The 17,589-nt window shown below is 39.0% G+C and overlaps 1 protein-coding gene across 1 annotated transcript; it reads left to right on the top strand.

Annotated features, from left to right (window-relative positions):
* Positions 1-366: 366 nt before the first annotated feature.
* On the top strand, positions 367-15,635 carry dgat2 (diacylglycerol O-acyltransferase 2). The gene is made up of 8 exons (XM_037749268.1): positions 367-705; positions 2,877-3,005; positions 3,264-3,371; positions 3,941-4,011; positions 9,498-9,702; positions 10,526-10,700; positions 13,015-13,217; positions 14,089-15,635. Exons 1-8 carry the CDS (start codon positions 666-668, stop codon positions 14,241-14,243), a joined length of 1,086 nt encoding a protein of 361 aa, XP_037605196.1. The 5' UTR covers positions 367-665; the 3' UTR covers positions 14,244-15,635.
* Positions 15,636-17,589: the final 1,954 nt, after the last annotated feature.

Below are 17,589 nucleotides of genomic sequence, written 5' to 3'. Positions count from 1 at the left end.
GACATGTTGTGATAATTTGATTTTTTGCTGATATTTGCCATAAAATGCTTCATACTTTTCATTAAATCACAATATTTAGTAATTACTTTTTATGTCAAGATGGGTAGTGTACATATTTATCAAACATTGCACTGCAAATTGTAACATCAATTAAAAATTGAATTGATGGGACTTAAGAAAATGTTACAGAAACACCCCAAAATGTCATTTTTGAAACACACATATGTCTCATCCAGCCCAAAGATTGAGGTTTACACAAGGTGGGGAGGTGATGCAGGGTCAATGATCAATACATGCTGGATGTTTTTCACATCTGACCCACGTGACTGCCCCAATAAGTACAGAGAGAGAGAGACAGAGAGAGAGGCAGCAGCAGCACCACAGTTTGTTTCCCACCTGCAGGCCATCGTGTTGCTGTACTGGGAGACTCCTTGGCACGTTATTAATTGTCCCTCCGTCCTGTCTCCTGTCTCCGTGTCTCCGTGTCTCTGGCTCCTCCCCGCACTGATTAAATGCCGGCTGGCCGCTCCAGCCTGCTGCAGTTGAAGGCAGCCGTGTCAGAGGAGCTGTAGGGTTGGACTTTATCATCCTGACAGCAAGCAAACATTTGAGTGTCTGTGTGAGCTTTTTCTTCGGGCACCCTCTCCATCCAAGAAGACTCAGATATGAAGACCATTCTTGCTGCATACTCTGGCTTCCTCAAAGGTAAGACTGCTTCTGGCTCAACGAGAGCTACTGCTAACAAACAAACAAACAAACAAACAAACAAACAAACAGTGTGGGCAAACAATCAGGAGTGGAAGGGGTCAGTAGGACCTGAAACACACGCCATGGTTATTTATTTATTTATTTTTCTATGTGAAGAAGCACTTTGGATCAGTTTTAGAAAGTACCACAAAAACAAAACTTCAATTTAAAAATATACTCAATATTATTATCAATATTAATATTATTATATTCGATTTTTTTTTTTAGAGGAATTGCCTACCACAGAAGTGTAGTAGAAAAACTTTTTAGAAAAACTTTAAAAAAAATATGCTGCATTTTCATAAATAAACAAACTAAAAGAAAAAAATGCTGCATTTTCAAAAAAAAAAATTAAAAAAAATTGCTGATACTAAAGGAGATTAAAAATGCATAGATTTACTACTGAATGTCATTATCACTATAATTTTACAGTTTTATGTTCAACCCATTTTTTTGCATTTTTTTCTGCAGTTGAAATGTTTATATTTTAGGCTCAATAAAGAGTTATTTGTGAATATCTAAAGGATTTCTTCTGTGGAAATGGATGACATTTTATTCTGTTAAAGTGGTACAAAGACTACATATTGTTGTCCCCGATCACTTAGATTGAACACTCTTCACGGCCAATATGGAAAGATTAAATCAAAGTAACCAATAACTCTCTCAATGAACATATGGGTATGTCGGTATCATTATAAGATAGACCTTAAAAAAATGTGAGCTTATCCTTTAATTTGACTCTGCAGCTGTAGAAGAGTCTTATAAGAGCAGAATCATCAATACGGTTATATTTAGGGATGCACAGATACTGAATTGGATGTCGGGCCGATACTGACTCAAATAGAGGAATTCCTGGTAATTTTTAAGATTTTTTTTTTTGTCAGGTTATTATTGTACGATTTATTATTTTGATAATAAATAACAATTCAGTAAATTTATATCTATGTATATTTGTTACACAAAGTTAGGAAAGTGATGTTAAAGTCAAGCCTGATGTTGTCGTACACGTAAAATAATGATCCCAGCTACTGCACACTGGTATTGCATCAGTACTCGGTCCAAGGGATTTCTTCCGTGAAAATGGTTGAAGTTTTAACTGGAAATGCTATTCTGGTAAAATAGCACAAAGACTGTATAATTTTGTCCCTGATCACTTCCACTGAGATGGCTTTAGGAATGGATCTCTTCATGGCCAGTATGGGAAATTGAAACAATTACAACAACCTATAACCCTCTGAAGGTCCTTATGGGTACGTCTGTATTGTTAGAAGATAGACTTGAAAACATGTGAACTCGTCCTTTAATTCAGCTCTGCAGCTGTAGAAGAGTCTTATCGGTGCAGTTAGAGAATCATCAAGGCAGTTCTATTGAGCCAGTGGAATAACTTTACTGAAGCTGAACGGTTATTTGACAGGCAACCACATGGTCCTCCTGGTTGCTTCATCTGCAGGATGTGATAGTGTTTGTGTACCTTTCTGTCTGTTGACCGGTTTGATCTGGCTTGGACTCAGAGAACACCTACTGTAAGCGGGCAGATCCAGCCATGAACGGGTCACCAGTTGTATCCTCCTGACCAAGTCTCCGTCTCTCTCCTGGCCCTGGTTCAAGCAGGGATAGCCTTTAAGCCGTCATAGCATCATAGTTTACAGGTATTACCACCAGCAGCCCAGTGCTGGGTTATTTTCAGTGTGCACAGATGGGATTAGACACCGGTGTTTTCCTTCTTATTGGCTCTCAGCGGTACGAGCTGGACTAGCTGCAGACGCTCTGTATGTGTCCGTTACTTTATGCTCCTCACATGTAGCTGCATGGCTTCACTTTCATGGGCTGGTGACTGAAAAGAGCTGGTGAGTAGTTGAGGCTGTGACTCGGCTGAAATCTGTGTTGGTTGTGTTGTTTGGCATGGTGTTCCTGGAAATCATTACTGTCTTTGTTTTGTTTGATGTCCACCTTTGGGTTGGTTGAACTAAAACCAGGAGTAGAAAGGTATCACTGCTAGTAGTGTGATAACTTGCTTCTCTTCCTAATGTATTTAAGCTTCCATATCTGTGTCTTCAATAATCCACCCACGTGGATATTATACAGTTTTGCTAAAACTCTCCTGTTGTTGTCTCGTCTTTTGTCTCCAGGCACCGGCTCCAGCATCCTCTCTGCCCTGCAGGACCCGTCCGGGGCTTTTTGGCCCTGCAAATCCAAGATGGAAAAACATCTGCAGGTCATCTCAGTGCTGCAGTGGGTCATCAGCTTCTTAGCCATGGGTGAGCGAGTGTGTTTGTGAGGGCGCCGCTGTGCATTTTACTTAAGCCGTAAGAAAGCAAAGAAACCTAGAAGATTTAACTTGTAGTCTCATTAGTCTCATGACGGGGAGGTGAGATCTCTAAGTTGCACACATACTTGTTTCTGACACCTCTGACTCTCCTAGCCTTTAACAGAATGTGTGTAGCCTTTAGTTTAGCCTACTTTGATTTGTCTTTAAGAGTGATTTCTATTCAGATACTTCTCCTCTCTCCCTCCAGGTGCTGCCTGCACTGTGCTACTGATCTACATGTTCTGCACTGACTGCTGGCTTATTTCTGCCATTTACACCGCCTGGCTCATCGTTGACTGGAACACACCGAAACAAGGCGAGACATTAATCATATCAATCAAAAATCACTGTTGCATAATAGCCCAATTTTGACCAATATGTGATGAAAACCCCTGGTTTGAAGATGATTAAATTTCAAAATATGAATATAGGCATGATGTATCATAAGTTACTGGTCAAATTTCTTTGAAAAAAATGTTGGATCATTTATTTTTTGTGTCTAAAAATGAAAAAAACGCCAGAAGTAAAGAGCTAACGCTTTAAACGAACTACACCACGGTCACATGAGCACGAGTATACACAACGAGGCTGTAAAGGCGGATGAGTCGGCGTGATGACGTTTTGTAGACTCATTTAGCCACTTGTTAGCAACCGCCTTTTTTAAGACACATAAAGGCTTCAAAATTCACAAGTGGGATATTTAATCATTTTATTTATTGATTGCTGTCGGGATGTAATGAGAATTTCAACAAATATAACAAAAAATGTTTACCAACCCTTTAATGGAATAGTAAAAAAAGAAAAAAACAACAACAGTGAAAGTAATTGTTAGTTGCATCTGTAGTTTTGAATGAAATGATTTCTAATCCGTAATGTTCTCCTCAGGTGGCAGGAGGTCCTCGTGGGTGAGAAACTGGACAGTGTGGACATATTTCCGAGACTACTTCCCGGTCAGGGTAGGTAACTTTCTTGATGCACCATTGCTAATTTATTCAACCCCAATCTTGAAAACTCAAGAGAACATTAGCGATATGGAGACGTCAGTATCGCAACCAGTAAGGAAACAAACCATGAAAATACGCGCGGCTTTGTGTATTTTGTGCGGTCACACAAAAAGTTTTTAATACTCTTGCTTCGGATAGTCAGTATTGTACGAGTTAGCCAGTTCATCGATTTGCAGTCATGCACAGGTTTGACATTCTAGATAATCTTATCAGGGGTGGATCCTGTATCAGCTGTCTGCTCCATGCTGTTCCTGGTCCCGTGTTGATTGTGATGAGTACTTGACGTTGGGAGTTTTGGACTTTGTCCTATACCTAGATAGGCCAAGGAGCAGTGTAAAGCTTGCCTAGCTCAGGTATTCCCCGCTGCATCTTTAGATGAGAGGACAGCCCTGGTTATCGCGAACTGCCACACTTGAACTTTACTGTACTGTACTGTAGCAGTGCATGACTAAAGTGTCACTGGAGAAGCCAGAAGTCATGGGTGGAGTGTGTTTAAAGAGAGGATATACAGTATTTCCTGCATGATTCAGTCAGTATATATAATAACTCTTGTACAGAGTGGAGCTGCAACAATTAGTTGATTAATTGATTAGTGGATCGCCACAAAAATACTCTGCAACTGTTTTTATTATCGTTTTTAATAATTCAAAGTAGTACCAAACATTCTCTGGTTCCAGCTTCTCCAGGAAGATGATTTGCTCTTTTCTGTTTTATATGATGTCTCCTAGGACAGTGGTTTCCAACCTATTTTCCTTGAAGCCCCCCCTACTTGTATCTAAGAAAAGCCGAGTTAGTGATGAGTTAGTCTTTTTATAATAAATCAACTTTCTTTAATGAATAAAACTCGTCAGTGCCTCCCTATGTGTGCGGTGGGCGGGAGAGCAAACTTTTTTTTGAGAGCAGTGATAATGTAGTTTTTGAAAGGCTAAACGCCAACAAATACGGATTGAAGCAGATCATTTCATTAGATAAAAACATGTTGTGAATTTTGGAAATGATAACATCTATCTTTTTTCAATAAATATTGACCTTTGGACTTTACAACACTCTGGAGATATTGAAAATGTTTGACATGAGTCTGAAGCAATCCAAATCAAATTCTGCAAATCCTGGCACCCTCTGTGACCTCAAACCCCAGGTAGGGAACCACTGTCCTAGGACACAGGTAGTATTTTGTGGCATTTTATAGACAACCACGATTGATCGATTCATAGTTAGTCGCAGCCCTAGTACAGATGGATACTGTCCTTGCAGTATCGCAGTCACATCTGTAAGCGCTGTCACGTAAAACAAAGTTGATCCATGTAAAAAACAAAAGACACAGGATTGAATGTTTGCCAAAGCTAATGTATTCTTCTCTGTTGATGAAATAGCTTTTGTTTGCTCCTCACTCCTCAGAATGCTAATGAAACACGTGGCTTTCACACAGCTTGTTTGAGTCTGTCATTTCCTTACTTAATGTATTACTTGTGATATCTGACTAGATTTCAGTATATAAAATCACTTCATCTCGGCCACTCTGCCCAGGTGTTGATGAGCTTATCTACTGTACAGAGTGTAGGTCTAACTCCAGGGGGAGGAATTTCAAGTCCTACTCTATGCAGCTGAACTTTGTTCATCTCATTGATCTGTACAGAGTGTTCTACAGACGTAGGCAAAATTGTTGGTACTCTTCCGTTAAAGAAAGAAAAACCCACAAAGGTCACTGAAATAACTTGAAACTGAGAAAAGTAATAATAAATAAAAATTTATTGAAAATTAACTAATGAAAATGAGACATTGCTTTTGAATTTTGGTTCAACAGAATCATTTTAAAAAACAAACTAATGAAACTGGCCTAGACAAAAATGATGGTACTCTTAACTTAATATTTAGTTGCACAACCTTTTGAGGCAATCACTGCAAACAAGCGATTTCTGTAACTCTCAATGAGACTTCTGCACCTGTCGACAGGTATGTTGGCCCACTCCTCTTGAGCAAACTGCTCTAGCTGTCTCAGGTTTGAAGGGTGCCTTCTCCAGATTGCATGTTTCAGCTCCTTCCACAGATGTTCAATAGGATTTAGATCCGGGCTCATAGAAGGCCACTTCAGAATAGTCCAATGTTTTGTTCTTAGCCATTCTTGGGTGTTTTTAGCTGTGTTTTGGGTCATTATCCTGTTGGAGGACCTATGACCTGCGACGGAGACCAAGCTTTCTGACACTGGGCAGCACATTTCGCCCCAGAATGCCTTGATAGTCTTGAGATTTCATTGTACCCGGCACAGATTCAAGACACCCTGTGCCAGATGCAGCAAAGCAGCCCCAGAACATAACCGAGCCTCCTCCATGTTTCACATTAGGTACAGTGTTCTTTTCTTTGTATGCTTCATTTTTGCGTCTGTGAACATAGAGCTGATGTGACTTGCCAAAAAGCTCCAGTTTTGTCTCATCTGTCCAAAGGACATTCTCCCAGAAGCTTTGTGGCTTGTCAATATGCATTTTGGCATATTCCAGTCTCGCTTTTTTATGATTTGCTTTCAACAGTGGTGTCCTCCTCGGTCGTCTTCCATTAAGTCCACTTTGGCTCAAACAGCGACGGATGGTGCGATCTGACACTGATGTACCTTGACCTTGGAGTTCACCTCTAATCTCTTTGGAAGTTGTTCTGGGCTCTTTGGTTACCATTCGTATTATCCGTCTCTTCAATTTGTCATCAATTTTCCTCTTGCGGCCACGTCCAGGGAGGTTGGCTACAGTCCCGTGGACCTTAAACTTCTGAATAATATGTGCAACTGTAGTCACAGGAACATCAAGCTGCTTGGAGATGGTCCTATAGCCTTTACCTTTAACATGCTTGTCAATAATTTTCTTTCTCATCTCCTGAGACAACTCTCTCCTTAGCTTTCTGTGGTCCATGTTCAGTGTGGTACACACCATGATACCAAACAGCACAGTGACTACTTTTCACCCTTTAAATAGGCAGACTGACTGATTACAAGTTTGAAGACACCTGTGATGCTAATTACAGGACACACCTTAGTTTAATATGTCCCTATGGTCACATTATTTTCAATCTTTTCTAGGGCTACCATCATTTTTGTCTAGGCCAGTTTCATCAGTTTGTTTTTTAAAATGATTCTGTTGAACCACAATTCAAAAGCAACAGCTGATTTTCATTAGTTAATTTTCAGTAAATTTTTATTTATTATTACTTTTGTCAGTTTCAAGTTATTTCAGTGACCATTGTGGGGTTTTCTTTCTTTAACGGAAGAGTACCAACAATTTTGCCTACGTCTGTATATGGCATTCGTCTCGGTGGGTTGATGAGATCATTGCTTGATGCCGGCTGACTCTCATTTCTCTCGTTTTAATCTCAATAAATTGACCAATGATTTTTTTTGCTGTTGTGCAAAGTTTTAACTTTCTGTCAAATGTTGAAATATTGAAACATCATTAGTCACTGACATAGTCTGTAGTTGAAAGTTTATCTCTTGCAATAGAGCTGAATAAGTTAAATGTGCTCTAAGTGATACTTTTATTGTCCCATAGGTCAACATAATCAGAATATATCTGCAGAGGCATCAATTGATTGTAGGGCAAGAGTTCTCTATCTGTCATGAGCATATGACTATTATTCATGAGTTGGAAGCCAATTGGTCAAAGTCCAAAGCAGCCTTAAAATCGACGTGAGGACTGTAAGGAGTCTGCAATGTGAATGTTTGATGAACGTCTGCCTCAACACTAGAAACAAAGACTCTTCTGTAATATTAGTGCTTTTATGCAGTAACCAGTAGATCTTGTCTAGCCGCCACCTCTTAACTGTCTCGTCTAACTATATAAGGTGTTAAAGCTATAGTTGGTCATTTTAATTTAAATAACTTCTTGTCATATTATATCCTGACAATAGTACACGAGACAGATAATCTATAAAAAATCAGGTTCCTCTGCCTCCTTTTAGTGCTCCTAATGGCATTTACAAGATTCCAACGCACCCAAAGACAACCAATCAGAGCCAAGGAGTCTCTAACGCAGCTGTCAATCACTGCTCGTGATTGGTTGTTTTCTTTCAAGCACAGCGAAATCTTACAAATGCTTTCAGGAGCACTAAAAGGAGGCAGAGGAACCTGAGTTTTTCCCAGATTATCTGTCTCATGTACTACATACAGTTTGAGCAAATGTGACAAAAAGTTATTTTTTTTATTAGAATTACCAACTGTAGCTTTAAATGCTGTGCACATCTCCCTTAGGTAATCCCTCTACATCTGCCATGCCAGCCAGGTGGAGTCCTACGTTGCTATGGAGATCTTGAATGTGATCACCTTTGCTAATGTGGTTATGCAACTGTTGTGTTTGACTAGCTGTGGAGGGAGCTCTGTGTACATATTGTGATGGATCAAAGTCTACAGTGCAGATTAGAACACTTAAAGTTTCTTATGAGATTCTGCGATTATACAAGTTCAACATGAAACCAAGAGGTTAAAATAATGCTGAATGTTTAAAGTTGAACTTTATTGCTGCCAATGCAATATACATGTACATTATTTTATGACTGCACTTGAGCAGACAGGAGAGTCATGTCAGGTTCGAGCTGATAAGGATGTCCTAGTTCTAAAACACAAGCTGTATTATCCCAGATTCATACTACATACTTATACTTATACTTGAGTGTGTAGCTTGTTCACACTTGAAAAGTGAGAATTATTAATAGTAATACCCTACATACTCAAAATACAGCCATATACATGCATATACATCTTTACCTGCATGTATGGATTGAACATTTTATAAAGAATCATGATCCGGATCGCCACCAAAATCTAATGGATTGTTCACTGTGCTACACTCTACCCCTCCAAACAATGTCATTCAAATCCATCACAAACTTTTGGAGTAATCCTGCTAACAGACAGACAAACAAACAAACCAACGCTGGTGAAAAAATAACCTCCTTTGCCCAAGGCCTTCGGAAGTCTATTTGTATAGCACATCTCAAAAACAATTTTGTACCGATATCGATAGAGCAGCGAAGAAGAACTGATTGCAAGTAGTTTGTCACAGCTGTTAAATAATAATCATAATAATAACAATATCTTTTTTTAATCCCGCTGGTATCGGATCGTTACTCGGTATCAGCCGGTCCACAAATTCAGGTATCGGAATCTGTATCGGGAAGAAAAAAATGGTATCGGAACATCTCTAAATTTTACAAAGAGCTTTATACAAAAAAGCAACAACAAAGATGCAGGAATAACCTCATCTAGACAGGAACCAGTAAAACACCAAGCATGAGATTAAATTGTACTAGAAGTATTTAGTATGGATCTGGCACACAGCTCCTGTTCTCCAGCCCTTCAGCCATATTGGTCACTAACATGACATTCCTCTTATCAGCTGTTCCCAGTCTAGCAGTGTGGAAATCAGCCTCACACTGCTCCTCTTTGTGCTTTTCTCCTCCAGCTCATTAAAACCCACAACCTGTTGCCCAACCGGAACTACATCTTTGGCTATCATCCCCACGGCATCTTCGCATTCGGTGCTTTCTGTAACTTCGGGACAGAGGCCACGGGCTTCTCCAAGAAATTCCCGGGCATCAAGCCCTCCCTGGCAACCCTGGCAGGAAACTTCCGCTTGCCTGTCCTTCGAGACTACCTGATGTCTGGAGGTGAGGTGATTTGAGAAGCCACAGAGTCTTTTTTTGAGGTCTTGGAAAGTCTGATAACTGTATCTGTAAGAGAGCGGACCTTTGTCCTATTGCACAGCTGAAATAGCTTCTGTTTACTTGGTTCTGCTGATTTCACTGATTGATAGAGCTTAAACTGTTCTGTTCTGAAGGGCTGTTTGCTGTTCAGCTCTACCCACAGATACTGTGCATACTCCCTTAGGTTAATATAGGTTATTGTACATGTTGTTTCGAAATGCTTCATTGGTAAATAGCCCTTGAAGAACTTTCTTTAGCCGGGTTTCCATCAATAGTAGAACCACTTTTCAAGGAACTAAAAGGTTCCTCCAGCCCACTGTTGTCTTTGTTTCCACCGTGGTCTAAAGACCTGTGAAGATTAGGCAAATTAGTGCGCTGACGTATGAAAAAGCAACATGACATGAGACGAGGGCTGCTGGTGGTCGCAGCAGTAAACACACTCTGCAGCCTGCATCTCAGTGTGTTCGCCTGTCTCATCTAAAAGATACTGCGACGATATTTACTGCTGCATATATTTACTGATGCACGTTGGATGTAATAAATGAAATGCAGAGGAGGAAAATTAAACTAAGAGTCTCTGTCTTTAGAATGTTAACGCCATGAAACAATCAGAAAATAACTTTTCTTTTTTTTCTTTTCTTTATCTACAATATATTTCCAGCCAAAATGTGTCCAGATCTAATAGGAATAGGAAGATGTAAACAGACTCAACAAGCCCGTGTATTTGCCTGCTTGTGCAATGCTTCTTTAATGCAATTTCTAATCATCCCTTTTTTTTCCATCCCAGGTATCTGTCCAGTGAACAGGAACTCCATCGACTACCTGCTGTCACGTAACGGGACAGGAAATGCTGTGATCATCGTTGTTGGAGGAGCGGCGGAGTCTCTGCAGTGTGCACCGGGCATGAACTCCGTCACCCTGAAGAACCGCAAAGGCTTTGTGAGGCTGGCTCTACAGAAAGGGTGAGCTGGCTGCACAACACTTGCAGACAAGGACACCTGCGGTTACTGCGACTAAACACAGCCTTGACCAAATCTGATCTCAACATGAAAATGTCATTCTCAGGGCTGTAGTGACTCATTGGAATGAATAAACCCGAGATTATTACTCACACAAAAGGTTGAAGTGACCCCATAGAAATCATCACCAAATCTTTTATGAATGTGCAACGTTGTCCCTGGTGAAGCTCGGAGCTGCTCGTGGCATGCAGTACCCTTTTTGCAGGGTCAGGCTACATGAGCTGGCATCGGGCTCAGACATGCATTAGTCACCATAACAAACTGTACTATGAAGCGTAATGGACCCGGTTTGTCTCGTTAACCCAAACAAGCCTGATTATATAGCTGTGGCTTATCACAGGGTGCACCTTGGCCCAAGAAGCTTAGGGGTTGCTAGAAGAGACATGCAGTTATGCATAACTTCATTCATAACAGTTCGCATAACAGCTGAAATAAGCCTGGGCTGTGAAATGAGGTCACTCTGGTTCTCTTTCTGGAACGGTTACGGCTTGGTTTTGATGCTTATAAAATCGAGATCTTGTTAAAACCAAATATCCTTGCTTTATGCAAATATATTTATTATTAGAAATCAATTGACAACACAAAACAATGACAAATTTTATCCAGAAATCCTCACAGGTACTGCATTTAGCATAAAAAATATGCTCAAATCATAACATGGCAAACTCAAGCCCAACAGGCAACAACAGTTGTCAGTGTGTCAGTGTGCTGACTTGACTATGAGTTGCCCCAAACTGCATGTGATTATCATAAAGTGGGCATGTCTGTAAAGGGGAGACTCGTGGGTACCCAGAGAACCCATTTTCATTCACATATCTTGAGGTCAGAGGTCAAGGGACCCCTTTGAAAATGGCCATGCCAGTTTTTCCTCGCCAAAATTTAGCATAAGTTTGGAGCATCATTTAACCTCATTCACGACAAGCTATTATGACATGCCAATGGACTCCTTAGGTTTTCTAGTTTCATATAATACCAGTATCTTCACTCTTTAAAACTGAGCCCGCTACAACCTAAAAATCGCAAGTTGTGTTAAAGAACTTAGTGGCGTTAAATTTGCAATAACGCGTTATAATTGCGTTAACTTTGACAGCCCTAATAACAACACTTAAGTTGATTTATAAGGAAAATTGAGTAAAACTTGCAATTTCTAAATTTTAGTTTTAATTTTAAAAGCACCTTGTCCAACGTAGATATGGTTACAGTATAGTGAATTTTCTGGTTGCTATAAATCTCAATTTTCTGCTCCACAAAATTACGTTTGTATATTTTTTATGTTTTAATTTTTCTTATTTCTGGTAAAATACAGGATAGTTTCATCTCTTCGGGCCTTGAAAAATATTAATAAAACTGTGTGAGAAGTTAATAATCTCTCTCAGTGGTTGTGAGTTGACTTTGTATTCTTTTAAACGGTCATAAAAAGGTTGGGAACTAGTGGTGTAAACGATGCTCCATGCAAGGATTGGTTGATGAAAAATCAAATATTGATATTGAGCAGTATTGAAAGTTCCAAAGGTTTTCTAGGTCCAAAAGCTTCTCAGGAAATATTTAACTTCTCTACAGATCTACTTTAGGTTGAATTAATACTAATCCAGAAAGTTTCCTGATTTACATAAACCCTTTCATAACTGGTATACCTAGCAGGACAAAAGCTTGGCTGTTCACCAACAATGATCCACGCAAAATTGAGAAATGTCTGTGATTTCGCAACTGGAAACTACAACAGTCTGCTGCCTACGTGCTAATTATCATGACCTACTGATTCATGATAATTATCACATTGCATACTGTATATAAAGCTGCAACAAAAGCAACCTCCTTTTTGGATGTTTTTGTTCTCGTCTGCCAGCTGAAGTTGGTCTGTGATATATAGACTTGTATGTTCGATATAAATCATTCAGTTTTATCACAGATGTGCCATGGCTTTAAAGTGAGCCTTTGAGTGCCAAGCAAGCCAGTGGATTTACAGATATGACTGTAATATAACAATAAAGATATCAGGGCATATCATTTCGGTTATATAAACAAGTTTATGTTTTTTTTTTAATAGGCTTTCTGTGAGGTTTCATCCTTATCAGAACCCTTTTTATAGTTTTACATGTACTAGGTCTCCACCACCAGACACTTGTTGTATATATTTTACTTGTTTCCTTTATGTTGTTGCTGATTTAAGATGTTTAAAATCTAGGAACATACTTGTGCTTTTGTAAGTGTACATTTAGAGGACAGCTGTTGAGTCCCCTCCTCTGTGTTTCCTCAGCTCTGACCTGGTTCCGGTGTATTCCTTCGGAGAGAACGACGCCTACAAGCAGGTGATCTTGGAGGAGGGGACCTACTGGAGAGCTCTCCAAAGGAGGCTACAGAAGATCTTAGGCTTTGCCCCATGCCTTTTCCACGGATGTGGCCTGTTCTTCGGCAACTCCTGGGGCATTGTACCTTATGGCAACCCCATCACCACCATAGGCAAGTTTGTGCAAGCTAATGTTTGGTTCCAGTGATTCACAGAGGTACCGATTAGGGTTATCTTTAATGTCAACAATACACTGCTATTTTAGTACACTTAACAGACTAACAGAACGGACAAAGTCAGTATTTGCTTTATCCAACTTCGGGGGTGTTTTAATGGTTAACACTGATGGTTCCAACTAGAGCTGTCAATCGATTCAAATATTTAATCGCTGATTGTCCATAGTGAATCATGATTAATCACACATTTTTTTTTGATCTGTTCAAAATGTACCTTAAAGGGAGATTTGTCAAGTATTAAATACTTTTATCAACATGGGAGTGGGTAAATATGATTGCTTTATGCAAATCAATGTATATATTTATTATTGGAAATCAATTAACAACACAAAACAATGATAAATATTGTGCTGACTTGACTATGACTTGCCCCCAAAATGCATGTGATTATCATAAAGTGGGCATGTCTGTAAAGAGGAGACTCGTGGGTACCCATAGAACCCATTTTCCTTGACATATTTTGAGGTCAGAGGTCAAGGGACCCCCAGTTTTTCCTCGCCAAAATTTAGCGTTGGTTTGGAGCGTTATTTAGCCAAATTATTTATCCATTTGTCAAATGATTCCTTATGTTTTCTAGATTCATATGATATCTGTACCACCACTCAAGCTCTAAAACTGAACCTTCTACAGCCTTTGAAAGACACTAAAGTCGGTCTCAGTGGGTTAATCTGTTAACTCTACTGAAATAGTAGTCAGTATTTGCTTCATCCAATTTTGAAAGTGTCTTAATGGTTAACACTGATGGTTCTAACAGTTTCAACTGAAGTTTGCTTGATTAGTTTTAACCCTCTCTCCTGTTCTATTGCAGTTGGGGAGCCAATCACAGTGCCAAAAATTGAGGATCCGACTGAGGAGATGGTGGACCTGTACCATGCAATGTACATCAGGTCCCTGCAGTGCCTTTTTGACAAGTACAAGACCCGCTCTGGCCTGAAAGAGAGCGATGTCCTGTACATCCAGTGAAAGGACAAGGGGTTCCTGTCGAAGCTCTGAACTGTTGACAGCATCTTCAGACCCATCCGCCCCCTTCTCCACCCCGTCCCCGTCCAATCTTGGTGCCTGGTTTGGATTATCTCTGGACTGCAAACTCTGCAAAACGAGCATGTTTGCCAAAGAAACCTTTGCTCTCTGCATCGTTTCACACACACATATAGGTATCGTTCCTTCTCAGGAAACGGCAGGTTGGAAGAATAGTCACCTCTCCTTGCTGCTGTAATCAGGTTGAACTGACTAGGTTGGACAAAGATATACCAAATCCCTCATCAAAAAGTGTGCCATTGTTGTTTCTATTTCCATTTGTCAATGAAGGCATCAGGTTTGGGCTGTGTTTATCAGTGTAGAGGGGGGTGAACTCCACTAGATGGAGCTGGAAGGTAACTCGAGAGAAGTGCCAATGCTTTTGCTGTCTTTCACTCATGCAGCCATATAATTCTCACTAAACTCTTTAAGATTATATGCTAAAAGCACAAGCAATGCAAATGGAAGATACCACTTCATTATTGGGATAATAAGCCCAAAGCTTAATTGAGCCAAAGACCCAGGTTGTCCCCACACATGCATGCATTTCTACTGTATGAAAGCCAAAAGTGAAGGAATTCTACAGGGTGGATATATATACATATATTATGAATGCACAGGATATGTGTGATTGTATAATGCCATAAAGTATTAATTGTATTCTGTAGAGAGGAACAAGGCTGTTGTAGTGTTTGTCCCTCAATGGATATTTCTGATGCACTTTTTGTATTGCTGATTACCTTCTGAGGTTTTTGTGCCTTCGATATGAGAATTTTCCAAGACGGGTCGTTGTGCTGCTCGGCTTGATTTCCCTTTCTTGTCCTACTGGTGTCCAGGTCTAGATGGGTGTATTTTTTTGTCTATGCAACAAAAACAGTGATGTCTCATATCTTCAAGTGAAGGTTTTGAGCTGCAGTTGAAGAAGATGTTTTGTGGGTGAAAATCCTGAATGTTGGATGATTCCAGTGTACAGTGGATCTCTTTGTAACCGTGCCATGGGTGATAATTGAAAAGGAAGGGATTATACCGGTCTTATTACTGGTACTATGTCGTGTTTGAGGGTGTCACTAGTACTTTTGTCAAATAAGAGTATGTGAGTATAGAATATATCTTGGAAATTATCAAAGTAAGTAAACGTGTGTCATGTTGATGGGCAGTAAATTCTAAGATCTGAAGAAGAATCTCCTCTGGTTTCACCATTGTGCCTTCTTTATAAAGAGCAGTGTGATCCATGTGCAAGAAATTTGCAAGAAATAAACAGCAAGACCTGTCTATACGATGAATGGCATCATCTGTCTGCCGATATTTAAATTAAACTTTTGTATGTTTTCAGAAGGAGGTGTGTGTGTTTTTGGAAACATTTACCCCAATCACTTAGACTGATTTCTAATTGACCTCACAGGATATTCATCATTTGATTAGGACTTCTTTGAGGCCAATGTAGGGCAAATATGTTCAATGTTATTCAACACAGTATTAATTGTCAAGTCCTAAACATACAAATGCCCCCTTATGTAGGTGTAAGGCTGTTCATCTCATACCACATATGATACATACACCTCATACACATAGTTAAATATCTGTTAACAATAAAGCAGGATTTTGTAAAATGAAGGTGAATTACCTTTCCAAAGAAGCGCCGTTGGTGGTTAGCCACTATGGTTGGCCTATGGGACTAACTAGCGTATTGCTACTTCCGCTACCTCACCGGAAGTTACAGACATAATCATTTCTACAGTAACACCCCTGAGAATAAGGTGGATACACTCTCCTCCCGCGGTGACTACGAGTAACTGCACCTCTGTGTACGTTGAAAGTTTTATTTTGAAATTATTTACCAGAAGTGTGAGTATGCTACTGCTCTGCTGCTAAAGTATGGATGGAACCTGCCAAAATAAATAAATAAATAAATAAAGCAAAACTAATATTAAAAATAAATGTAGCCATTAATTAATTAATTGATAAAATGTGACACAAACTGATATTACTGTTTTAATTGGCTTATTTATTTATTTATTCTTCTGTTTAATTTCCCTTTTATTTATTTATGTATTTATTTGTATTAATTTTGAAAATGTATATAATTCTTTTTGTATTTATTTGTATTTGTTGTTGCATTTATTTATTTAGACTATCACAGGGCTGACACATATAGAGACAGACAACCATTCACGCTCACATTCACACCTATGGGCAATTTAGAGTCAACAATTAACCTAACCTGTATGTCTTTGGACTGTGAGAGGAAACTGGAGTACCTGGAATTTATGTATTTATTTATTTATACATGATTTACCCTTTGCATTTCAACGCTTAATTTATGCCCTCAAATTTATTTATTTCTGTGACAGCCCCCTTATTTGCATAATGAGGTAGAAATACATGAAGAAATGTAAAAAGAAATGTATAAAGAAAACAATACAGAAATAAATAAGGGGTGAAATGGAAAAGGGAAAATTGTGCATAAATAAATAAATACTGCAAAAAATAATAAATAGATAAAAACAAATGCTAAAATAGATCAATAAAAAATAAATGCAAAAATACATATATAAATAAATAAAAGGGAAAATTAAAAACAAGAGTAAATTAAGATAAATAAATAAAGATGCAAATTAAAACAGAAATATCAATTTATATCACATTTGATCAATTAATGAATGGCTACATTTATTTTTAATATTGCTTTTGCTACATTTAATGTCACATTGTGTATTTATTTATTTATCGAATCATTGATTGATTGATTGATTTTTTATTTTTATTTTGGCAGGTTCCGTCCTCCATATTGTTTATTTGACTCTTGTGGACCACCATGAACTACAGCATCTGAAATAGATGAATTGTTGAAATATCAAAGAATGCAGCCTTCTGTTTTCCCTCAATTGATTGATTATTATTGATTCATAATACTTTTCATGAGGAAAAAAAAGTACTTAGTACTACTTGTAATTATAAAACATTCCTCATCTCTGTGTAATAACCACCAAGTGTGCATCATGTGTTCTCCTACCGTAAATTAGTAATTTAAATTAGTAATACCATTAGTTGCATTAGTGTATAAAAATCGTGTTGATTTAGGTGTAACGTGTAACGTGTAAAAATAGGCAGGCATTCAGAGAACGAGCCCCGTCTGTTGCGCAATCACTGCGCGCTTGCATTTGTATAGCGGTCGGCAAGTCAACCAGTGTTAACCCTGATCAACCTGTCCGCCTCCTGGTATCACCCGAGGACCCCTTGTGCACCTCATCCAGTGATTTCACTTTGGGCAGAGGACCTGAGTCCCCGTATG

The sequence above is a fragment of the Sebastes umbrosus genome, chromosome 17 (genome assembly GCF_015220745.1).
Source record: "Sebastes umbrosus isolate fSebUmb1 chromosome 17, fSebUmb1.pri, whole genome shotgun sequence".
Classification (NCBI taxonomy): Eukaryota; Metazoa; Chordata; class Actinopteri; order Perciformes; family Sebastidae; genus Sebastes; species Sebastes umbrosus.
Note: the sequence above shows the minus strand (reverse complement) of the source record. Positions and strands in the feature narration are given on the sequence as shown.